General features: G+C 43.0%; 1 protein-coding gene across 1 annotated transcript; it reads left to right on the forward strand.

Annotated features, from left to right (window-relative positions):
- Window positions 1-2,665: 2,665 nt before the first annotated feature.
- LOC128701344 (beta-1,4-galactosyltransferase 4-like) lies at window positions 2,666-26,523 on the forward strand. The gene is made up of 7 exons (XM_053795025.2): window positions 2,666-2,938; window positions 21,882-22,628; window positions 23,171-23,325; window positions 23,485-23,566; window positions 24,321-24,504; window positions 25,342-25,569; window positions 26,125-26,523. The coding sequence occupies exons 2-7, from the start codon at window positions 22,346-22,348 to the stop codon at window positions 26,309-26,311; spliced, it is 1,119 nt and encodes a 372-aa protein (XP_053651000.2). The 5' UTR covers window positions 2,666-2,938; window positions 21,882-22,345; the 3' UTR covers window positions 26,312-26,523.
- Window positions 26,524-26,788: the final 265 nt, after the last annotated feature.

The raw sequence follows: 26,788 nt of genomic DNA on the forward strand, positions 1-26,788 counted from the left end.
ACTTTCTTGGGTTATCCTGGGTAGTTAACCCTCGCTACCCTGAGTTATCCTGGGTAGTTAACCCTCCCTACCCTGGGTTATCCTGGATAGCTAACCCTCGCTACCCTGAGTTATCCTGGGTAGTTAACCCTCCCTACCCTGGGTTATCCTGGATAGCTAACCCTCGCTACCCTGAGTTATCCTGGGTAGTTAACCCTCCCTACCCTGGGTTATCCTGGATAGCTAACCCTCGCTACCCTGAGTTATCCTGGGTAGTTAACCCTCCCTACCCTGGGTTATCCTGGATAGCTAACCCTCGCTACCCTGAGTTATCCTGGGTAGTTAACCCTCCCTACCCTGGGTTATCCTGGATAGCTAACCCACGCTACCCTGAGTTATCCTGGGTAGTTAACCCTCCCTACCCTGGGTTATCCTGGATAGCTAACCCTCGCTACCCTGGGTTATCCTGGATAGCTAACTCCATACCCTGGGTTATCCTGGATAGCTAAACTTCCTTGCCCTGGGTTATCCTGGATAACTATCCCTTCCTGCCCTGAGTTACCCTGGATAGCTAACCCTCTCTACCCAGGGCTATCCTCGATAGCTAACTCTCCCTTCTCTGGGTTATCCTGGATAGCTAACTCTCCTTATCCTGGGTTATCTTGGATAGCTAACTCTCCCTACTCTGGGTTATCCTGGATGGCTAACTCTCCCTACTCTGGGTTATCCTGGATAGCTCACCCTCTCTACCCAGGGTTATCCTCGATAGCTAACTCTCCCTACTCTGGGTTATCCTGGATAACTAACTCTCCTTATCCTGGATTATCTTGGATAGCTAATCCTCCCTACCCTGGGTTATCCTGGATAGCTAACTCTCCCTACCCGGGGTTATCTTGGATAGCTAACCCTCCCTACCCTGGGTTATCCTGGATAGCTAACTCTCCCTACCCTGGGTTATCAGGGATAGCTAACCCTCCCTACCCTGGGTTATCACGGATAGCTAACCTTCCCTACCCTGAGTTATCCTGGGTTATCCTGAATAGCTAACTCTCCCTACTCTGAGTTATCCTGGATAGATAACCCTCCCTACCCTGGGTTATCCTGGATAGCTAACTCTCTTTACCCTGGGTTATCTTAGATAGCTAACTCTTCCTACCCTGGGTTATCCTGGATAGCTAACTCTCCCTACCCTGGGTTATCCTGGATAGCTAACTCTCCCTACCCTGGGTTATCCTGGATAGCTAACTCCCCCTACCCTGGGTTATCTTGGATAGCTAACCCTTCCTACCCTGGGTTAAAAATCTCAAAATCCTATCTTATCTTACAGCAAGAGTGGAGATGTAGTGCATAGTGTCCAACAAGAGTGGAGGTGTATTGTACAGTGCACAAGAGTGATGTACAGTGTACAAGAGTGATGTACAGTGTACAAGAGTGATGTACAGTGTACAAGAGTGATGTACAGTGTACAAGAGTGATGTACAGTGTACAAGAGTGATGTACAGTGTACAAGAGTGATGTACAGTGTACAAGAGTGATGTACAGTGTACAAGAGTGATGTACAGTGCACAAGAGTGATGTACAGTGTACAAGAGTGATGTACAGTGTACAAGAGTGATGTACAGTGTACAAGAGTGATGTACAGTGTACAAGAGTGATGTACAGTGCACAAGAGTGATGTACAGTGTACAAGAGTGATGTACAGTGTACAAGAGTGATGTACAGTGTACAAGAGTGATGTACAGTGTACAAGAGTGATGTACAGTGTACAAGAGTGATGTACAGTGTACAAGAGTGATGTACAGTGTACAAGAGTGATGTACAGTGCACAAGAGTGATGTACAGTGTACAAGAGTGATGTACAGTGTACAAGAGTGATGTACAGTGTACAAGAGTGATGTACAGTGTACAAGAGTGATGTACAGTGTACAAGAGTGATGTACAGTGTACAAGAGTGATGTACAGTGTACAAGAGTGATGTACAGTGTACAAGAGTGATGTACAGTGTACAAGAGTGATGTACAGTGTACAAGAGTGATGTACAGTGTACAAGAGTGATGTACAGTGTACAAGAGTGATGTACAGTGCACAAGAGTGATGTACAGTGTACAAGAGTGATGTACAGTGTACAAGAGTGATGTACAGTGTACAAGAGTGATGTACAGTGTACAAGAGTGATGTACAGTGTACAAGAGTGATGTACAGTGCACAAGAGTGATGTACAGTGTACAAGAGTGATGTACAGTGTACAAGAGTGATGTACAGTGTACAAGAGTGATGTACAGTGTACAAGAGTGATGTACAGTGTACAAGAGTGATGTACAGTGTACAAGAGTGATGTACAGTGTACAAGAGTGATGTACAGTGCACAAGAGTGATGTACAGTGTACAAGAGTGATGTACAGTGTACAAGAGTGATGTACAGTGTACAAGAGTGATGTACAGTGTACAAGAGTGATGTACAGTGTACAAGAGTGATGTACAGTGTACAAGAGTGATGTACAGTGTACAAGAGTGATGTACAGTGTACAAGAGTGATGTACAGTGTACAAGAGTGATGTACAGTGTACAAGAGTGATGTACAGTGTAGAAAAACTAAATATTTATAATTATGATTATAATTTTTAAAGGGGGTGGAGGGGTAAGCCAGCGGAAGGCCTCGGTCAGATGACGAAAAGCTCCAACGTCGAGTCATCACCTAAGACCCGCGTCAGGAAACACTTATCCTGTTTCCTGACAAACCTAACCTAGTGTACAAGAAGAATGGAGGTGTATTATACAAAGTAGGGGAGTACTTGTACAACAGTGCTGAGGGTCCTGGTAGAGCGGTCACATCAGTGGAAGTTAGTTGTGATCCAGCCACCAGTGGCAGTGCCAGTGTTTTGAGAGATCTACTAGTAACCTAACTCACCGCCTCTCCTACACCTAGCACAGGATTATATTTTCGTTAGTAACCCGGAAGGTTAGTAATAACCCAAGAGAAGCGATCAGTTTGGTTTATTGCCTTAAGGGGATTATTTAATCCTCTTCCCTAGGATGTCACCCATAATATTAAGTTTATTCAGGTACACATAAATAGTTACATAAATTATCACACATAGCAGCATATGACTTATTATTTAAACCTTAAAGGTAAAAAGAGCTAAGTAACTCAAGAATGTGACAAGCAGTGACAATAAAAGGATATATACTAAGGTAGTAGGTTGGTAGACAGCAACCACCCAGGGAAGTACTACCGTCCTGCCAGATGACTGTGAAACAAAAACCTGTAACTGTTTTGCATGACGGTAGGATTGCTGGTTTCTTTTTCTGTCTCATAAACACGCTAAGATAACAGGGATATCTTGCTACTCCTACTTACACTTTGGTCACACTTCACAGACACGCACATGCATATATATATATACATACATCTAGGTTTTTCTCCTTTTTCTAAATAGCTCTTGTTCTTTTTTATTTCTTCTATTGTCCATGGGGAAGTGGAAAAGAATCTTTCCTCCGTAAGCCATGCGTGTCGTATGAGGCGACTAAAATGCCGGGAGCAATGGGCTAGTAACCCCTTCTCCTGTATACAATTACTAAAAAAGAGAAGAAGAAAAACTTTATAAAACTGGGTTGCTTAAATGTGCGTGGATGTAGTGCGGATGACAAGAAACAGATGATTGCTGATGTTATGAATGAAAAGAAGTTGGATGTCCTGGCCCTAAGCGAAACAAAGCTGAAGGGGGTAGGAGAGTTTCAGTGGGGGGAAATAAATGGGATTAAATCTGGAGTATCTGAGAGAGTTAGAGCAAAGGAAGGGGTAGCAGTAATGTTAAATGATCAGTTATGGAAGGAGAAAAGAGAATATGAATGTGTAAATTCAAGAATTATGTGGATTAAAGTAAAGGTTGGATGCGAGAAGTGGGTCATAATAAGCGTGTATGCACCTGGAGAAGAGAGGAATGCAGAGGAGAGAGAGAGATTTTGGGAGATGTTAAGTGAATGTATAGGAGCCTTTGAACCAAGTGAGAGAGTAATTGTGGTAGGGGACTTGAATGCTAAAGTAGGAGAAACTTTTAGAGAGGGTGTGGTAGGTAAGTTTGGGGTGCCAGGTGTAAATGATAATGGGAGCCCTTTGATTGAACTTTGTATAGAAAGGGGTTTAGTTATAGGTAATACATATTTTAAGAAAAAGAGGATAAATAAGTATACACGATATGATGTAGGGCGAAATGACAGTAGTTTGTTGGATTATGTATTGGTAGATAAAAGACTGTTGAGTAGACTTCAGGATGTACATGTTTATAGAGGGGCCACAGATATATCAGATCACTTTCTAGTTGTAGCTACACTGAGAGTAAAAGGTAGATGGGATACAAGGAGAATAGAAGCATCAGGGAAGAGAGAGGTGAAGGTTTATAAACTAAAAGAGGAGGCAGTTAGGGTAAGATATAAACAGCTATTGGAGGATAGATGGGCTAATGAGAGCATAGGCAATGGGGTCGAAGAGGTATGGGGTAGGTTTAAAAATGTAGTGTTAGAGTGTTCAGCAGAAGTTTGTGGTTACAGGAAAGTGGGTGCAGGAGGGAAGAGGAGCGATTGGTGGAATGATGATGTAAAGAGAGTAGTAAGGGAGAAAAAGTTAGCATATGAGAAGTTTTTACAAAGTAGAAGTGATGCAAGGAGGGAAGAGTATATGGAGAAAAAGAGAGAAGTTAAGAGAGTGGTGAAGCAATGTAAAAAGAGAGCAAATGAGAGAGTGGGTGAGATGTTATCAACAAATTTTGTTGAAAATAAGAAAAAGTTTTGGAGTGAGATTAACAAGTTAAGAAAGCCTAGAGAACAAATGGATTTGTCAGTTAAAAATAGGAGAGGAGAGTTATTAAATGGAGAGGTAGAGGTATTGGGAAGATGGAAGGAATATTTTGAGGAATTGTTAAATGTTGATGAAGATAGGGAAGCTGTGATTTCGTGTATAGGGCAAGGAGGAATAACATCTTGTAGGAGTGAGGAAGAGCCAGTTGTGAGTGTGGGGGAAGTTCGTGAGGCAGTAGGTAAAATGAAAGGGGGTAAGGCAGCCGGGATTGATGGGATAAAGATAGAAATGTTAAAAGCAGGTGGGGATATAGTTTTGGAGTGGTTGGTGCAATTATTTAATAAATGTATGGAAGAGGGTAAGGTAAATAGGGATTGGCAGAGAGCATGCATAGTTCCTTTGTATAAAAGCAAAGGGGATAAAAGAGAGTGCAAAAATTATAGGGGGATAAGTCTGCTGAGTATACCTGGTAAAGTGTATGGTAGAGTTATTATTGAAAGAATTAAGAGTAAGACGGAGAATAGGATAGCAGATGAACAAGGAGGCTTTAGGAAAGGTAGGGGGTGTGTGGACCAGGTGTTTACAGTGAAACATATAAGTGAACAGTATTTAGATAAGGCTAAAGAGGTCTTTGTGGCATTTATGGATTTGGAAAAGGCATATGACAGGGTGGATAGGGGGGCAATGTGGCAGATGTTGCAAGTGTATGGTGTAGGAGGTAGGTTACTGAAAGCAGTGAAGAGTTTTTACGAGGATAGTGAGGCTCAAGTTAGAGTATGTAGGAAAGAGGGAAATTATTTCCCAGTAAAAGTAGGCCTTAGACAAGGATGTGTGATGTCACCGTGGTTGTTTAATATATTTATAGATGGGGTTGTAAGAGAAGTAAATGCGAGGGTCTTGACAAGAGGCGTGGAGTTAAAAGATAAAGAATCACACACAAAGTGGGAGTTGTCACAGCTGCTCTTTGCTGATGACACTGTGCTCTTGGGAGATTCTGAAGAGAAGTTGCAGAGATTGGTGGATGAATTTGGTAGGGTGTGCAAAAGAAGAAAATTAAAGGTGAATACAGGAAAGAGTAAGGTTATGAGGATAACAAAAAGATTAGGTGATGAAAGATTGAATATCAGATTGGAGGGAGAGAGTATGGAGGAGGTGAATGTATTCAGATATTTGGGAGTGGACGTGTCAGCGGATGGGTCTATGAAAGATGAGGTGAATCATAGAATTGATGAGGGAAAAAGAGTGAGTGGTGCACTTAGGAGTCTGTGGAGACAAAGAACTTTGTCCTTGGAGGCAAAGAGGGGAATGTATGAGAGTATAGTTTTACCAACTCTCTTATATGGGTGTGAAGCATGGGTGATGAATGTTGCAGCGAGGAGAAGGCTGGAGGCAGTGGAGATGTCATGTCTGAGGGCAATGTGTGGTGTGAATATAATGCAGAGAATTCGTAGTTTGGAAGTTAGGAGGAGGTGCGGGATTACCAAAACTGTTGTCCAGAGGGCTGAGGAAGGGTTGTTGAGGTGGTTCGGACATGTAGAGAGAATGGAGCGAAACAGAATGACTTCAAGAGTGTATCAGTCTGTAGTGGAAGGAAGGCGGGGTAGGGGTCGGCCCAGGAAAGGTTGGAGAGAGGGGGTAAAGGAGGTTTTGTGTGCGAGGGGCTTGGACTTCCAGCAGGTATGCATGAGCGTGTTTGATAGGAGTGAATGGAGACAAATGGTTTTTAATACTTGACGTGCTGTTGGAGTGTGAGCAAAGTAACATTTATGAAGGGATTCAGGGAAACCGGCAGGCCGGACTTGAGTCCTGGAGATGGGAAGTACAGTGCCTGCACTCTGAAGGAGGGGTGTTAATGTTGCAGTTTAAAAACTGTAGTGTAAAGCACCCTTCTGGCAAGACAGTGATGGAGTGAATGATGGTGAAAGTTTTTCTTTTTCGGGCCACCCTGCCTTGGTGGGAATCGGCCGGTGTGATAATAATAATAAAAAATACTAAGGTAAACTGAGTTATTTACATTAACATTAAAAAGAGGACCAGATCACAGCAATAGGTACATATAAGTAGCTATACAAGAAATCATTCTCCTCCCTTTCTGTAGCTACATTCATTAGGTACCGTTTGATTCTCTTCTTGAACTGGTTCCTTCTATGACAAGCTTTGACATGTGCGGGCAGTCTGTTCCACTCCTGTATTACTGTACAGTAAAATGTATTTGAAGCCTGACCACTGACTGTAGGTACTACAAAGTTGTGCTCTCTCCCCCTAGTACTATACTTGCTGTGAGCAATTTTATAAACTTGATTTAATTTCAGTTGTTTTACTCTGTCTTCAATATTCAGTTGTAAGAGAGTCTGAGCTTGCTACCATCTGCAGCTCATAAGACTGCCATCCCCACGAGCCCCTTTGAGGCGGGGTAGATGGCAGACCAGAGGCCTAGCTTTTCCCTACGAGCCCCGTGAGGGCGGGGAATGTGGCTAGGCCTGGGGACACTTGGTCCCAAAGATGAGGAGGTACTTGTACCTCCTCCCATGGGAGACTTAAGTCTCGAGACACTCCCCAGATAGGGAGCCAAGGCCGGGTCACCACTACTTGGAAAAGACCCGGGCCGGGAGAATACCGGTGAATAAAAAAAAAAAAAAAAACATTCAGTATATCCAGTTGCTGTAATTCATCCTGGCCTACATGTTCTGTTGGACCCAGGTCCAGGATGAATCTTACCATTTTGTTCTGGGTGGTTTGTAGTCTATCTCAGTATTTTTGTTAAGGCATGAAAAGCAAGAGTAATCTATATGACACTGTGTAAGAGCTAGACATAGTGTCCTTAGAGCCTGTCTGTAGAGGAACTTTAGTCTGGCATTTGCTTTCTTTGCTACACAGTTCCCTATCAATTCTGACATGCTTGGGTCAAAGGGGATTCCCAGATAGTATTTCACTGAGGATACTGAAGTGATGGGTTCCCCATTACACTGGACATTAATATTATTTATTCGTTTCAGTTTATTTTTCATGTCGAGTATAGCTTCCGTTTTCCCGAGGTGTAACGATAATTTGTTGTCTACTAACCATTTGCTGCAGGACTCTGGTACTAGCGATAGTATATAACGTATATCTTGTGGGTCTTTACCTGACACTAACAAAACACTATCATCTGTATACAGCAGAAGCTTACACTTGGCACTGAGGGGCATGTCACTCACATAGCAGAGGAACAATAAGGGACCCAGAATACTTACTACCTTGGGGAACTCCACATGCTATCGGCAGGGGTTCTGATTATGTTTTTGATCTTGACAATTTGTTTCCTGTTGCTCAGGTAGGACTTAAGCCAGTCTACAGACCCTATGCCGATAGCTCGTAATTTTTTACATAATATATTATGGTTGATGGTATGGAAGGCCTTTTGCAAGTCTGAGGTCACCATACCTATGAGATTCCCTAGTGACATTTCATTTCTCAGGTAGTCCATCAGATTAATTAGGGAGGTGTCAGTCGAGTAAGATATTTTGAAACCTGATTGGTAACTATGGAGAATGTGTTTGTCATTAAGATACCTAACTACTTGACAGTACACCGCCTTCTCGAGAATTCTGGACATCACACTGAATATACTAACAGGCCTACAGCTGCTGACATCAGACCTAGTCAACTAACACTCAGGTACAAGTAGTATACAGTAGCCACAAGCAGATGAGTGAGACACATGCCACAGTTACATATCTTTATAAAATGTTTCGCCTATACAGTAAGTGAAATACAGACATCTAATAGTTGCACACGTCTTACCTAGTTACCGCTATAATAATAATCTTCATTTATAAGTACATGATACAACTTATACAGACCATAGCTGATATCAGTGACATACTATATAGAAAGCCCCTTGTTATGCAGAGCTTTTCGGGCAACTTAGGTTAATTTTGTTCTCAGGATGCGACCCACACCAGTCGACTAACACCCAGGTACCCGTTTTAATACTAGGCGAACATAGACAGCAGGTGTCTTAAAGAAAGACGCCCCAATGTTTCATCCGTACCGGGGATCGAACCACAGACCTCAATATATGGGCCAGGTGTGCTACCAACCTAGCTACGGGACACCTTCTGAACAAGAAACAAGAAACGTTCTTGTTAATCTGAAACAGTGAGACTGACACCAGCTGATCCATCACATTGTTAAGACGTATATCTGTTATCCGTTAGGTTAGGAAATGCTTGTCAGGATACAGGACAAGTGTTTCCTGACTCGGGTCTCAGGCATAAGATGACCCACTGCTAGGGCTTTTGGCCATCTGACCGAGGCCTTCCACTGGCTTACCCCTCCACCCCTTTAAAAATTATAATCATGATTTAAAAATAGAATTTGTATTATCCGTTATAACCGTTAATGGTGGCCCAGCATCGTATATCTAAACCAGAAACACAACATAACTGTAGTCATGAGAAAAGTGAATTATAAATTCAGTAAGAACTCGTAAGATTTACCTGTCATGTCCACGAGTCAGGAAGAGAAAACCAGCGAGCCTTCCAAGGTGCAAAACTTTTAATAGGCTTCCGTTATAAGCTTCCTTGAGAGAACGGTAGTACCTCCATGGATGGCTGTTGTCTACCAACTTACTACCCGCTGCTGGTGGTGTGTGACGAGGTTCTCCAGGGAAGCATATCCTTCACCAGCCTCTATGATAGCTAAAGGCTCTTGATTGAAGGAAATGGAACTACTCTACCCTTCCTGGGATCAGACCTCATTATCCTCCCAAAAAACGCTTTTGTGTGACCACGTGTAGTCATTGCTCACGTGCAGTTTACTTTGCTTTGAATAAATATATTAATTGTGCAAAACAACCACTGTGAAAGTATATTGAAATTCCAAGCGCTTTCGTGACTTCTTACATTATCAAGGAACATTATCATAGTTCCTTGATAATGTGAGAAATCACGAATGCGCTTTGAATTTCACTATTTTTTCACAGTGGTTGTTTTGCATATTCTGATATCACCTGTTTACTGTGATCTTATTGCATATATTAGTATAGATTTGATTTGATTTTGCCACCCAATGTCGACTTTGGAATGTTAGACTAGCCATTAAATGCAACTCACTGCAAGTTTTCACCTATATATGATAACAAAATCACGTGAGGGAGTTGGGTTGCAGCTCTGGGCCTTTCGCACTGTCTCCAGGAGTTTACGATTAATTTGAATATATTTTATACATCTTTATTTCTGTGTGTGTGTAAAATGCAGAATCAATTAGAGTAGCAATGAAGAACAGATGTCAGACGGTACTGGAACATATGGTTTTACTTCGTGGTTGGTCACTGGCATGTGTTGACCCACAAACATCTGTTTAATAACATATTGTAGACTCGTGTTCTTATGCTGTACACGCATATGTGCACACACGCACACATGTGCACACACACATGTGCACACACACGAGATTAGTGCAGAAGCTAGAGAATCAGGCGCATATAACGGGAAGGGCACTGCAATGGATCAGAGAATACCTGACAGGGAGACAACAACGAGTCATGGTACGTAATGATGTATCACAGTGGGCACCTGTGACGAGCGGGGTCCCACAGGGGTCGGTCCTAGGACCAGTGCTATTTTTGGTATATGTGAACGACATGATGGAAGGGTTAGACTCAGAAGTGTCCCTGTTTGCAGATGATGTGAAGTTAATGAGGAGAATTAAATCTGATGAGGACCAGGCAGGACTTCAAAGAGACCTGGACAGACTGGACACCTGGTCCAGCAAATGGCTTCTCGAATTTAATTCTGCCAAATGCAAAGTCATGAAGATAGGGGAAGGGCACAGAAGATCACAGACGGAGTATAGGCTAGGTGGCCAAAGACTGCAAACCTCACTCAAGGAGAAAGATCTTGGGGTGAGTATAACACCGAGCATGTCTCCGGAAGCACACATCAATCAGATAACTGCTGCAGCATATGGGCGCCTGGCAAACCTGAGAACAGCATTCCGATACCTTAGTAAGGAATCGTTCAAGACACTGTACACCGTGTATGTCAGGCCCATACTGGAGTATGCAGCACCTGTTTGGAACCCGCACTTGATAAAGCACGTCAAGAAACTAGAGAAAGTACAAAGGTTTGCGACAAGGTTAGTTCCAGAGCTAAGGGGAATGTCCTATGAAGAAAGATTAAGGGAAATCGGCCTGACGACACTGGAGGACAGGAGGGTCAGGGGAGACATGATAACGACATATAAAATACTGCGTGGAATAGACAAGGTGGACAAAGATAGGATGTTCCAGGGAGGGGACACAGAAACAAGAGGCCACAATTGGAAGTTGAAGACACAAATGAGTCAGAGAGATATTAGGAAGTATTTCTTCAGTCATAGAGTTGTAAGGCAGTGGAATAGCCTAGAAAATGACGTAGTGGAGGCAGGAACCATACACAGTTTTAAGACGAGGTTTGATAAAGCTCATGGAGCGGGGAGAGAGAGGGCCCAGTAGCAACCGGTGAAGAGGCGGGGCCAGGAGCTAAGACTCGACCCCTGCAACCACAAATAGGTGAGTACAAATAGGTGAGTACACACACACACACACACACACACTGAAACTGGGCAACTACCTGAGGTATGGAAGACGGGAAATGTATTCCCCATTTTTAAGAAAGGAGACAGAAACTAGGCACTAAACTAGAGACCAGTGTCTCTGATATGTATAGTATGCAAAGTCATGGAGAAGATTATCAGGAGGAGAGTGGTGGAGCACCTAGAACGGCACAGATTTATTAACGGCAACCAGCACGGATTCAGGGAAGGCAAATCCTGTGTCACAAACCTACTGGAGTTTTATGACAAGGTAAAGGAAGTAAGACGAGAGAGAGGGATGGGTAAATTGCATTTTCTTGGACTCCAAGAAGGCCTTCGACACAGTTCCTCACAAGAGATTAGTGCAGAAGCTGGAGGATCAGGCACGAATAACAGGAAGAGCACTGAAATGGATCAGAGAATACCTGACAGGGAGGCAACAACGAGTCATGGTACGTGACGAGGTATCGCAGTGGGCACCTGTGACGAGCGGGGTCCCACAGGTGTTAGTCCTAGGACCAGTGCTATTTCTGTTTGCAGATGATGTGAAGTTAATGAGGATAATTAAATCAGATGTGGATCAGGAAGGACTACAGAGAGGCCTGGATAGGCTGAACGCATGGTCCAGCAACTGGCTCCTCGAATTTAACCCCGCCAAATGCAAAGTCATGAAGATCGGGGAGGGGTAAAGAAGACCACAGACAGAGTATAGGCTAGGTGGCCAAAGTCTGCAAACCTCACTCAAGGAAAAGGACCTTGGGGTGAGTATAACACCGAGCACATCTCCTGAAGCGCACATCAACCAGATAACTGCTGCAGTGTATGGGCGCCTGGCAAACCTGAGAACAGTGTTCCGATACCTTAGTAAGGAATTGTTCAAGACACTACACTGTGTACGTCAGGCCCATACTGGAGTATGCAGCACCAGTTTGGAACCCACACTTGATCAAGCACGTCAAGAAATTAGAGAAAGTGCAAAGGTTTGCGACAAGGTTAGTTCCAGAGCTTATGGGGAATGTCCTACGAAGAAAGGTTAAGAGAAATCGGCCTGACGACACTGGAGGACAGGAGGGTTAGGGGAGACATGATAATGACATACAAAATACTGCGTGGAATAGACAAGGTGGACAGAGACAGGATGTTCCAGAGACGGGACACAGAAACAATGGGTGACAGTTGGAAGTTGAAGACCCAGATGAATCAAAGGGATGTTAGGAAGTATTTCTTCAGTCATAGAGTACTCAGGAAGCGGAATAGCCTAGCAAGTGAGGTAGTGGAGGCAGGAACCATACATAGCTTTAAGATGAGGTATGATAAAGCTCATGGAGCAGGTAGAGAGAGGACCTAGTAGCACTCAGTGAAGAGGCGGGGCCAGGAGCTGAGTATCGACCCCTGCAACCACAATTAGGTGAGTACGCATAGACAGATACTGGTAGAGCGGGAAGAGTGACCTAGTAGCGGCCAGTGAAGAGGCGGGGGCAGAAACTGTGATTCGACCCCTGCAACCACAGCTAGGTGAGTACAGCTAGATGAGTACATGTACGATAAAGCTCTTGAAGTAGGAAGAGAGAGGACCTAGTAGTGATCAGCAAAGAGGCGGAGCCAGGAGCTTTGAATTAACCCCTGCAATCACAAGTAGGTGAGTACAAATTGGAGAATACACATACCTGACTGATGAATGTTGCAGCGAGGAGAAGGCTGGAGGCAGTGGAGATGTCATGTCTGAGGGCAATGTGTGGTGTGAATATAATGCAGAGAATTCGTAGTTTGGAAGTTAGGAGGAGGTGCGGGATTACCAAAACTGTTGTCCAGAGGGCTGAAGAAGGGTTGTTGAGGTGGTTCGGACATGTACAGAGAATGGAGCGAAACAGAGTGACTTCAAGAGTGTATCAGTCTGTAGTGGAAGGAAGGCGGGGTAGGGGTCGGCCTAGGAAAGGTTGGAGGGAGGGGGTAAAGGAGGTTTTGTGTGCGAGGGGCTTGGACTTCCAGCAGGCATGCGTGAGCGTGTTTGATAGGAGTGAATGGAGACAACTGGTTTTTAATACTTGACGTGCTGTTGGAGTGTGAGCAAAGTAACATTTATGAAGGGGTTCAGGGAAACCGGCAGGGCGGACTTGAGTCCTGGAGATGGGAAGTACAGTGCCTGCACTCTGAAGGAGGGGTGTTAATGTTGCAGTTTAAAAAACTGTAGTGTAAAGCACCCTTCTGGCAAGACAGTGATGGAGTGAATGATGGTGAAAGTTTTTCTTTTTCGGGCCACCCTGCCTTGGTGGGAATCAGCCAGTGTGATAAAAAAAAAAAAACATACCTGACTTACGCAGACACAAAATTCACCCATAGATTTTAGTAAATACAACTTTTTGAGAGAGAGAGAGAGAGAGAGACTGAGATTCCCTTGACACATGTACTGTACATGTTGTACTGTAACAAAGAAAACTAAGTAGGTCCCGCCATCTGAACGGTGCGTCTCGACGACTGCCTCCCAACAGCCTCGTTAGTTCAGCTACCTCCTGGGCTCTGCCCTCCCACGCCATGTGCACACACACACACACACACACACACACATATCAAAGATATATAAAAAAAATGTATATGCTTTGGTCACGCTATGCATATAATACGCATATATCTTCTCGAGTATTCACCTTGCCCTCTTCCGTTCCCATTGAGATTAATGAACGGTGTTTAGATCTGCCTCGGCACGTTGTATGACTGATTCTCGCCCTTGTAGTTTAGCGCTTCTTTTTTATTATAATAACAATTCTCCGTAAATTGTTCTGAATTCCTAGAATACCCTTAAATATGAATACAGGTAGAGGAACTGATATGAATACAGTTATCAATACATATATGAGTATTGATAGCGATAGTTATCAATACAAATACGAATACAGACATTGTTACAATACCACCAGTCCGATAACATTCTTCTTTGCAAATATACAGGGTCTAAAGCCAGCAACAAACAACAAAATACCTTTCATCCGTGGACTGCTTGCAGAGGCAAAGGCAATGTTCGCGGCTTTCACTGAGACCCACATAAAGGATCACTTGGACAACGAAATATGGATCCCAGGTTACAACCTATACAGATGTGACAGAGTGAACAGGCAAAAGGGGGGGGGGGGTTGGCCTGTACATTGCAGAGTCACTTGTTTGCACAGAACTGCTTAATGCCTCAAATGATGTAGTGGAAGTTTTAGCAGTAAAGGTCGAGAACCAAAACCTAGTCATTGTGGTAGTCTACAAGCCTCCGGATGCAACATCCCAGCAATTCCAGGAACAGCTGTTAAAAATTGACCACTGTCTGGAAAATCTTCCAGCTCCTGCACCCAAAATCTTGCTCCTGGGGGATTTCAACTTAAGGCACCTAAAATGGAGGAATATAGCAAATAATATTGTTGCAGTAATAACACCAGGAGGCAGCTCTGATGAAAACTCACACTCACACGAGCTTTTAAATCTCTGCACAAAATTCAATTTAAACCAGCAAATAATAGAGCCTACTAGACTGGAGAATACACTAGACCTCATCTTCACTAACAATGATGATCTGATAAGAAATGTCACCATATCAAAAACAATATACTCAGATCACAACATAATTAAGGTTCAGACATGTATGCGTGGAGCCCCAGACCGACATAATGAGATTAGTCACGAGGGAGCATTCACCAAATTCAACTTCAATAACAAAAACATAAAGTGGGACCAAGTAAACCAAGTCCTTACCGATATAAGCTGGGAAGATATACTAAGCAACACAGACCCCAACTTATGCCTAGAACAGATTAACTTGGTGACACTCAATGTATGCACAAGGCTTATTCCTCTAAGAAAAAGGAGATGTAAAATAGAAAGAGACAGGCGCTCCTTTTACAGGCGACGGAAAAGAATAACAGAGCGGCTAAAAGAGGTCAATATATCTGAAATGCGTAGGGAGACACTGGTCAGAGAAATAGCAAGCATCGAACTTAAGCTAAAGGAATCTTGGTTTAGAAAGACACGTAAGCAAACACTATAACATATTTATTAGAAAACGTTTCGGTCCTGGGACCTTTGATCACTTATAACATACAGAGGTAGAAAGACATTATATATATAGGCGGAGAGTGAGATGTGACGCACGTGACCTGAGGAATGTCATAAGAACATAAGAATGGAGGAACAATGTAGAAGGCCTACTGGCCCATGCGAGGCAGGTCCTTATCAAAACAACCTCTACCTATGATGAGGACGGGTAGACGATGAAATCATGTGACTCCTGTGTTGTTGGGTTGGTGCTGCTTAAGTATCATGTATGCCAATGTTTTTGAAATTTTGTAGTTTCCAGTGTTGCGTTCTATAGTGTCGGTGACGGCGATTAGTGAGGTTTCTAGGCACCGTCGGCGTCAGACAGGACAATGTTCACCTCATCACATCGATCCTGAGCATAATGACAGCCTTAGAAGTTCAGGGTAACAGATCGACATTGAACTGGATCCCCAGCCATGCTGGCATCCGGGGAAATGAGGCGGCAGATGATGCAGCCAAGGCAGCAACAGACTATCCACATGTTGGGATTACTGTCCCAATCAGCCTACGACAGACCAAACTGGTGGCTGCCAGAGCCATGAAACTTACGGGGAGGTCTTAGGTGATACCCCATCTCAACAGTGGTACCGAGCAGCGACTCAGGGAGAACCCCCTCCATATGATAGAAGCTGGTCCAGAGCGCAGTGTACCGCCATCCATCGGCTTCGTTTGGGCTTTCCCACAGCCAAGATGATGGTAGGCAAGGCTGAGGAGGAGATGTGCCAGTACTGTCAGCACATTGTCCAGCGGCCCCTAACACACTATCTTCTGGAGTGCGAAGTTACTGAGACACTCCGCAGGCAACTAGGAGTGATATTCCCTCCCGAAGAGGAACCAGAGATGACTGCGGCCACACTAGTGTACCATGGAGTCAACGAACCAGACAAGCTGTTACCTGTGATAACGACATATCCTCCTCCTCGCTAGTGTCCATAGTTAGGAGTACATACGGTGTTGTCGCTTATGAGATGCACCAGTTGAACTGACCAGAAGAGTGCTTGAACAGCATATGTCGCATCATTGTAGAAACCTTTCTCCCTCGGGAGCCAGAGACGGGTCATCGCAAGATTGAGACCCGTGCCAGGACTACGGTCTTGGCGAACATTATACATACATCTGTATGTTAGAAGTGATCAAGGTCCCAGGACCGAAACGTTTTCTAATAAATATGTTATAGTGTTTGCTTACGTGTCTTTCTAAACCAACTTGTCGGTATTTATTACCAAGGTTTATAAAGGAATCTTATAGAAGTCAGGAATCGCGGGAAGAACTAAAAGCCATAAATGAAATCGAAAGAAACCCAAAGTATTTCTTCTCCTATGCCAAATCAAAGTCGAGAACAACGTCCAGTATTGGGCTCCTACCTAAACAAGATGGGTCCTACACAGATGACAGCAAGGAAATGAGTGAGTTACTCAAGTCCCAATAGGACTCAGTTTTTAGCAAGCCGCTAACCAGACTGAGAGTCGAAGATCAAAATGAATTTTTTATGAGAGAGCCACAGAATTTGGTTAACACAAGCATATCCGATGTTATCCTGACGCCAAATGACTTCGAACAGGCGATAAATGACATGCCCATGCACTCTGCCCCAGGGCCAGACTCATGGAACTCCGTGTTCATCAAGAACTGCAAGAAGCCCCTATCACGAGCCTTTTCCATCCTATGGAGAGGGAGCATGGACATGGGGGTCGTCCCACAGTTACTAAAAACAACAGACATAGCCCCACTCCACAAAGGGGGCAGTAAAGCAACAGCAAAGAACTACAGACCGATAGCACTAACATCCCATATCATAAAAATCTTTGAAAGGGTCCTAAGAAGCAAGATCACCACCCATCTAGAAACCCATCAGTTACACAACCCAGGGCAACATGGGTTTAGAACAGGTCGCTCCTGTCTGTTTCAACTATTGGATCACTACGACAAGGTCCTAGATGCACTAGAAGACAAAAAGAATGCAGATGTAATATATACAGACTTTGCAAAAGCCTTCGACAAGTGTGACCATGGCGTAATAGTGCACAAAATGCGTGCTAAAGGAATAACAGGAAAAGTCGGTCGATGGATCTATAATTTCCTCACTAACAGAACACAGAGAGTAGTCGTCAACAGAGTAAAGTCCGAGGCAGCTACGGTGAAAAGCTCTGTTCCACAAGGCACAGTACTCGCTCCCATCTTGTTCCTCATCTTCATATCCGACATAGACAAGGATGTCAGCCACAGCACCGTGTCTTCCTTTGCAGATGACACCCGAATCTGCATGACAGTGTCTTCCATTGCAGACACTGCAAGGCTCCAGGCGGACATCAACCAAATCTTTCAGTGGGCTGCAGAAAACAATATGAAGTTCAACGATGAGAAATTTCAATTACTCAGATATGGTAAACACGAGGAAATTAAATCTTCATCAGAGTACAAAACAAATTCTGGCCACAAAATAGAGCGAAACACCAACGTCAAAGACCTGGGAGTGATCATGTCGGAGGATCTCACCTTCAAGGACCATAACATTGTATCAATCGCATCTGCTAGAAAAATAACAGGATGGATAATGAGAACCTTCAAAACTAGGGAGGCCAAGCCCATGATGACACTCTTCAGGTCACTTGTTATATCTAGGCTGGAATATTGCTGCACACTAACAGCACCTTTCAAGGCAGGTGAAATTGCTGACCTAGAAAATGTACAGAGAACCTTCACGGCGCGCATAACGGAGATAAAACACCTCAATTACTGGGAGCGCTTGAGGTTCCTAAACCTGTATTCGCTGGAACGCAGGCGGGAGAGATACATGATTATATACACCTGGAAAATCCTAGAGGGACTAGTACCGAACTTGCACACGAAAATCACTCACTACGAAAGCAAAAGACTTGGCAGACGATGCAACATCCCCCCAATGAAAAGCAGGGGTCACTAGCACGTTAAGAGACCATATAATAAGTGTCAGGGGCCCGAGACTGTTCAACTGCCTCCCAGCATACATAAGGGGGATTACCAACAGACCCCTGGCAGTCTTCAAGCTGGCACTGGACAAGCACCTAAAGTCGGTTCCTGACCAGCCGGGCTGTGGCTCGTACGTTGGCTTGCGTGCAGCCAGCAGTAACAGCCTGGTTGATCAGGCTCTGATCCACCAGGAGGCCTGGTCACAGACCGGGCCGCGGGGGCGTTGACCCCCGGAACTCTCTCCAGGTAAACTCCAGGTATGAGTACGTAGAGGGAGAATAGCAGTGTCTGTAGTATACTGTTAGGCATACTTCTGGAAGGTATTCCTAGGAGGTATTCCCTATTAGGCCTCCTCGATAATATATATATATATATATATATATATATATATATATATATATATATATATATATATATATATATATATATATATATATATATATATATATATATATATATATTGTAAATTACCTAGGATAACCCAAAAAAGTCAGACAACCTGACTTATTCTGGAATGTACAGTCTAGGTCTACGAGATCATTGCTGACCTGACGGAGAAGTGTGGGGTAGTGGATGGGGGTGAAGAGTTTGGTGGGGAGGATATGTACCTTCCAGTAAACTGTATCTGTGTTCACCATTGCCACCCAGCTATGCGAAGAGGTAAACGAAATCAAGATAGGAGTGTATTCGTCAGGAAATAGGAGTGTCCTATTGCTTAGTTGGTAGGGCACTCAGTTTATACACTGAGTGTCCGTGGTTCGATCCCTGGTAAGGGTGAAAAAGTTGGACATGTTTCCTTACACCTATTGTCCCTGTTCACCTAACAGTAAGTAGTTACCTGGGTGTTAGTCGACTGGTGTGGGTCGCATCCTGACACTAATGTCTTAAATTAATAAGGGATTAAACTCAAGATATTGTGGATTCCCCGCTCACATAGACCTCCAGGAGCATGACACAATGGATGAGCTAGCTCAACAAACGTTAAATAAAGAGAATGTTGAGTAGTTTGGTTTTGTTTTTCAAAACATAAGTTTAAGAAACATTGTTAGAAAGGAACTAGGAAACGAGCCTGAAGAAAGTAGAATAGTACAGATAGGAATTAGCAGATCCATTATCGATTATAATGAAAAGTGTCAGTATCTAGGGAGAAAGTAAAAAGGTCGGTAGATTGCCTATAAGTATAGAGCTCTGGCAGTAGCTATTACTGCTACACTAAGGCGAGGCTATAATATTGTATCTCTGGCAGTAGTAGTTACTGTTACACTAAGGCAAGGCTATAATTATGTATCTCTGGCAGTAGTAGTTACTGCTACACTAAGGCGAGGCTATAATTATGTATCTCTGGCAGTAGTAGTTACTGTTACACTAAGGCGAGGCTATAATTATGTATCTCTGGCAGTAGTAGTTACTGCTACACTAAGGCGAGGCTATAATTATGTATCTGGCAGTAGTAGTTACTGTTACACTAAGGCGAGGCTATAATTATGTATCTCTGGCAGTAGTAGTTACTGCTACACTAAGGTGAGGCTATAATATTGTATCTCTGGCAGTAGTAGTTACTGCTACACTAAGACGAGGCTATAAATATCTAGCAGTGAGGTTTGTATGGAGATGTGTGAACAAAGAGTCATATACGGGAACATCTCGGCATATCTTAGTGTCCAAACAGCCAGCCTTTCAGACGCCTCCATGCAGGATATGTCAAAACACTTAATCGTTAACGATAGGATATCTAAAATATTGATGTTATATCCACATTTTACATCGACTAGATGAATGAACTTTTTATAGAGGAAACTACAACCCAATTATGAGAAATGCTTATCATTTTTTAGACTAGTTCCGTATTGTATTGTACACAGCTACAGTATATTTCTATCAATGTAACAGTGGTCAGTGGGGTCTGACAAAGACCTATTTTGACCTCTGTGATCCTGTTTTTGTGCGCTACCGCTCACAAGATGAGCTGCGGGTGCGCAACAAACTAGCCTCTCAGGAGGCAACTGAGGCTAAGGTTAGCTGTGGTTGTCCCCTGAGAGGCTAGTTTATAGTGCACCCGCAGCTCATCCTGTGAGCGGCAGCGCACAAACAACATATTATAGAGGCCACAATGGCTCTAATTACATTTGTTAGTTATTTGTTAGTCATTTCACCGTAAGTTCTACTTTATATTTTAGAACAGAGGATCACTAGTGTGTTCTAGGATAAGACCATCACGAAACACTAGTGTGAGACTGTCACGAACCATTAGTGTAGGGGTTCTTAACCAGGGGTGTCCATACCCCTTGGTGGAATGGGAACCAAATAATGGGGGTATTGGACTCCATCTCTGAACAATTAAAAAAAATACTTGTTAGAGTAGAATAAAATATCTCGATTATTAATAGGAACTGAGGCGGCGAGGCTGCTAACCAATCAGCGAGTGCACAAAAAAAAAGCAAAAAATCTCGCTAGTGATTTACCGTTTTTCTATAAATAAATATAATAAAATCCTTATTATTTTCTTTGAGCTGTGCATGTGTAAAGTAAAACCAAGCTACTGACATATTTTGAAATCATACTGGTACCTAATAGAACTACTGATGATGACTTCGACAGTATAGTGAAGGGGTTATGGGAACATACTGGGCAATCCATTATCGTAAAAAAAGGTTAAGAACCCAAAAATGTCAGACAGAGTGACTTATTTCCATTGGGGTCCTTTTACCTTATTATTATAATATAAAGGTTATAATATTTTCTTATTCTACAATGAAGATAACATCTTATTATCATACTAAAAAGACTATCTACTACACGAGGGTCATTAAGACTACAATACGAGGGTCATTACTAGGAATAAGGTAAAATTTACACGTCTATTTTTTAGCTAACATACGTGTAAATTTTACCTTATTCCTAGTAATGACCCTCGTATTGTAGATAGTCTTTTTAGTATGATAATAAGATGTTATCTTCATTGTAGAATAATAAGAAAATATTATAACCTTTATATTATAATAATAAGGTAAAAGGACCTCAATGGAAATAAGTCACTCTGTCTGACTTTTTTGGGTTATCCCAGGTTCTCTACACATATGCTGCTATGTATGATAATTCTATGTAACTGTATTTGTGTATACCTGAATAAACTTACTCAACAAGTCAGCTTCACCAGGTCCTCCCTCCTACACTCAACCAGGAAGTGGGTGGTACACGCGCCTCATTAACCGCTGTGATGAGCCAGATTTCTTGGCCAATTTCTCGCCTCTAACAAAAGGGAAGGAATGAGGGAAGGTAGAAGGCGGAGAATATGATATTTACGGCTAATTATAAGCCCACGGGAAGAACCTTAAAAAAAAAGAGAAAGAAGAAACAATAAGATAAGAATGACAAGTATAGCAACAACAATAATAGTAATTATTATAACTCCTTCACCCCCCTGAAAAAAATGACTGTTTTCAGTTCTATCAAAAATTCATATTATTTTCACGTTAACGATACATACTTTTAACATATTTTGGCTGTATTTTTTCTGTATCTCAAGGATGTGACGATATCAAGAGAGAAGTGTATGTACTTCTCTGGGAGACAGCAAGTCAGGTCCGAGTGTCATGTCTGACGTGACGTGACGGTACATCAGTTGTAAGTGACGGTACAGCAGTTGTAGTGACGGTACATCAGTTGAGTGACGGTACATCAATTGTGGAGTGACGGCACACCAATCTTCAAGACCTGCCATTATAACAGACTTGGCGCTAGATGGAATACCGCGCCGTGAGTACTCTAGAACTCTAGTGTATTCAAGTTAAGTTTGGTGCATCAGTGCTCTAGTGTATTCTTGACGTTGAAGACCTCTACATGTGTACTCTAGCTAGACCAACAATGTACTTATAATGGGCGTGGCCAAGTCAGTACTCTAGTTCTCTGGTATGTGTGTGTATATATGTCGAGTACCACTGCGTTAGTACTCTGGACTTCTAGTTTGATGTTGTATTTATAGCATTTAAGATGGGTGTAGGGCGGTGTATGCGAGGGTATCTGGTGAGGCTGGCGCTGACTTGGGAGGCTAAGGCGTGTCTGCTGCTATCAGCCACAGTGGTGCTGCTGCTGTGCGTGCTGCAGAGGGACCAGACTCACCTGCAGCTGCTGCATGTCAGCGACGTCCCGAGAGAATTACCTCAGGTCTCCACGGAAGGCGCTGGTGTGGAAGCCAGCATGAGAGAATCTACTTCTGAAGATAGTGTTACACGCAGGGTTCTTCCCGGCTGCCCCTCTACCCCTCCACACCTCCGTAAGTAACTTCAGCTGGGGTACCTTGATGCTGGTGAAGGGCTGTTGATCCTTGATATTGGACCTTGCATACAGTTTTAATTTCTTCACTTTTTTTTTTAATAAAACAAATTTCTGTACATAAAGTCAGCTATCTCATTTTTTTTTTTTTTGTAAATGCGATTGGAAAATTAAATCCTGAATTGAATAACGCAATACTTGTTATTCTATTTTCATTGCACTTTTACATTAACTTTTAAAACAAAAAACTGCCATGTCGAGGGGTTTTATAGGAGAAAAAATCTAAAAATGTCTCTAATGGTTATACTCATACCCATACTTTTTAAAGGGGGTAGAGGGTAAGCCAGCGGAAGGCCTCGATCAGATGACCAGAAGCTCCAGCTTCAGGTCATATGACTAAAATCCGCTTTGGGAAACACTTGTCCTGGTTCCTGACAAACCTTACCAAATCTAATCTTTATAAGAGAACTGACTTTAACTACACATTCCTCTCTAAGTGAGTGTTCCCACGCGACGCTTCTATCAGTGTTCCTTCCCCTGTAGGTGGAAAGTTGGAGGTGGAGGAGAACGTGAGTGTGAGTGAAGCTGAGGCCAGGCACGGGCTAGGAGTGAGGCCAGGAGGGTTTTCCTGGCCTCTACACTGTGTCGCTCGCTGGTCGGTGGCTATAATTGTCCCGTACAGGGACAGGCAATACCAGGTGGGTACAACAGTTCCATAGACACGGGCCAGTTGCCACTGCAAACTTATATTAGGATGTTTCACCCACCAGGAGTGAAAAAGCTCCTGGTGAAGGAAACGTATTATAAGAAGTTTCGAAACGTTACACGGGAATCTAATTTATACATTTGTGATGCAGGTTGGGACCTTCTTGAACCACATGCACTCGTTCCTGCAGCGTCAGCAGCTCAACTACTCTATCTACCTCATTGAGCAGGAAGGTGAGTAGTACAAAGACAACGCTTCAATACACAAATAGCCCGCACACAGAAATTTACGACGATGTTAGTGCTACTTTGTAAATGGTCCAAGTCGGACAGAAACGTCGTCGTAAGCTCCTCTCTCCTATGTACGGGTTATTTGTGTATTGTTAGGTAAGACACATATGCAACAGTTAGGTATCTTTATTTCGAAACGTTTCGCCTACACAGTAGGCTTCTTCAGTCGAGTACAGAAAAGTTGATAGAAGCAGAAGAGACTTCGTTCTACTAGTGACCTACGTCTCACCTCCTGGCGCTATATAAGGCTCCATCCTGTCACTTCAACTCCATATTGTTTCAGACTATGGAACAATGCTCTTCTCCAGACTGAGGGACTGACCACCTCAAAACTTTAAGGGTGATGGACTGATTACATCGTCTTCAAGTCTCTTCTGCTTCTATCAACTTTTCTGTACTCGACAGAAGAAGCCTACTGTGTAGGCGAAACGTTTCGAAATAAAGATACCTAACTGTTGCATATGTGTCTTACCTAACAACCTGTCGGTATTTTATGCCATTTTAATGTTCTATTTGTGTATTGTTCCAGTCATTGTACTGTTCCTTTTTTATCCAAGACAACGTTTAATTTAGGGAGCGCTTTATCTCAACTAGATTAAGTCATTGAGCGAAACGTTGTCTTAATACAAATAATTTGTCGTCCATACAGTTTGCAGAATACTCTGTTTCTTTCCAACACCATTCTGTTCTTAAACAGGGACGGACCTGTTCAACAGAGCCCGCCTATTGAATGTTGGTTTTCTGGAGTCCCGCAAGGAGGGACCGTGGGACTGCTACGCTTTCCACGACGTTGATATGTTGCCGGAGAATGACTATCACCTGTATCACTGCTCGGCTCAGCCACGACACCTGGCAGTCGCTACCTCCAACACCAAATACCGGTGAGGTGGGACCCATGGGAAGTGTGCCTGTGTTGGTTAACCTTTGTTTGTGTGATAAACTTGTGTCTGGCTGGTCAGCTTGTGTCTGTGGTAAACTTGTGTCTGTGTAGTAAACTTGTGTCTGACTGGTAAATTTGTGTCTGTGTGGTATACTTGTCTTTGTGGTAAATTTGTATCTGGCTGGTAAACTTGTGTCTAGCCGGTAAACCTGGAGAAGCGGTATCCCTCCACTGTGACTATCTCAGCACCCTACCATTCCAAAATACCATACACAAAGTATGGAAAGAAAAATTATTGAAGAAAAATTCGCCACGTGAACTCAAAAAAAAAGAGGAATAACTATACTGAACTATTTTTTTAAATGCTTTCAAAACAGCCAGGCAAAACAGCCTAAGGTGGGAAAAACTTAGGAACTCATTGCTATTTTTAAATTAGTAATCTTTCCGTATCTATAAATATTGCTCTAACTTGGTAAATATTTGCACTTTCAAGATAGTGTTCAAAAATATTTTGGAGATTTGGACATGATTTTCAAATTTAGTGATCATGTGCCAAGCTAAGATTTATTTTTGTTAAACAAAATTAATAAGCAGTATGCTGCTACACTATTCTGTACGATAATTACATAGCGGGAATGAAAGCTTAACTATGATCCAGTATATTTACTAGCCTAGGTTCAAAAAGGTCGCTGTATCTGAGCTTCGAAGTCGCAAGATTAACACCTGGTTTCCCATCCCAGCAAATCCTCATAATTTATATCCTAGTATGCAATCCTCCCGCAGACTAGGATAGCCACTAGTCCACACTGGAAGATTAACTTGTTTTTCACTTTCACAGGACCTACAATTTCAAGTACTATACTTACTATGGAGGCGCTTGTCTCATGACGGAGGCCCACGTGAGGAAGGTGAACGGCTGGAGTAATATATACTGGGGTTGGGGAGGAGAGGACGATGATATGTGGAGACGTATAGCCTTCGCTGACATGTCTGTGTGGAGGTATCCTTCACACTACGCCAGGTATAAGACTCTCCAACACAAGCCTCAGCCTGTGAATAACAACAGGTGAGTTGAAATGGTAAAGCGGGAGAGGAAAAAATGGCTTTGATTGGAACGATGTTTCTCTCGTGGAGGAGTTTTATAGAGGTGTGTTTTGCTCTGTAAGGAGTTTTTATCGTCATGTTCTAATGTGTAGAGCTTTATGAAGTTGTTTCAAGTGATGTACAGCTTTATCAAATGTTTCCCTGTGTAGGACTTCATGTGTTTAAATTAATATTGATCAGGTCTTCTGCTTGAAGAAGAGAAGCTTGTAAATAACAAAAAGGCACAATACCATGACTGGAAAAATGCACAAATAAATAACCCGCATATAGGAGAGAGGAGGTTCCGACGACGTTTCGGTCCGACTTGGACCATTTACAAAGTCATACTGTGACTGTAAATGGTCCAAGTCGAACCGAAACGTCGTCGTAAGCTCCTCTCTCATGTTCGGGTTATTTGTGTAAGAGAAGTTTGACTTCAACTCAGTCAAACTGATGATATTCCACATCACTCAGACGAAACAAGGGCGGCTGTGACTGTAGTTTCACACGTTACACTGACGCGCTCTTCTCTCCACAGGTACCAGATACTAGAGCGCAACACTGGCAGATATCATACTGACGGCCTAAACAGTATAAACTACACTGTGAAGGCCTTTACCAGACACCCGCTATACACACACATCCTGGCAGACATCGGCTCCAGTTGGAACAATAGCCTCACACATCTCTCGACGTCTGAGATGCACAGAGAATCCAGTCAGTGAAAACGTACTGTAAACCAGAATCAAAGCGAAGACACACGTAGCGGAATTAGCCTTTATTGAGGCAACATTTCGCTCTATGGTGATGAAATGTACTTATTGTGCTACGGGTCTGGGTACGCACTGGGTTCCTAGGGACATCTGCATTGTTCCTCTTAGTTCAACGTGATACTTTATAGTTAGAAAAGAGTATAAACAATTTAATATATACCCGTTAAAAATATCAAGAATTCGAATAACATCTTTATTAAAAAATTACAGTTATACGTGTGAATACGTAATATTACGGTGGTCATATTAGGTCTGTGTTCTTGTGTTCCGACAGACAGTCGTGTGTAATTAAAACTTGTGAAAGCTTAGCTTATTTATTGTTACTACGAGACGGGAATAAAAATACTAAAGCAGAAATATCACACGAGAGACACCCATAAGAACGGTACACGGAGATTTACTACCGTTCTTCGTTGTTAAGCTTTGTTG

This window comes from Cherax quadricarinatus, chromosome 72, assembly GCF_038502225.1.
Source record: "Cherax quadricarinatus isolate ZL_2023a chromosome 72, ASM3850222v1, whole genome shotgun sequence".
NCBI lineage: Eukaryota > Metazoa > Arthropoda > Malacostraca > Decapoda > Parastacidae > Cherax > Cherax quadricarinatus.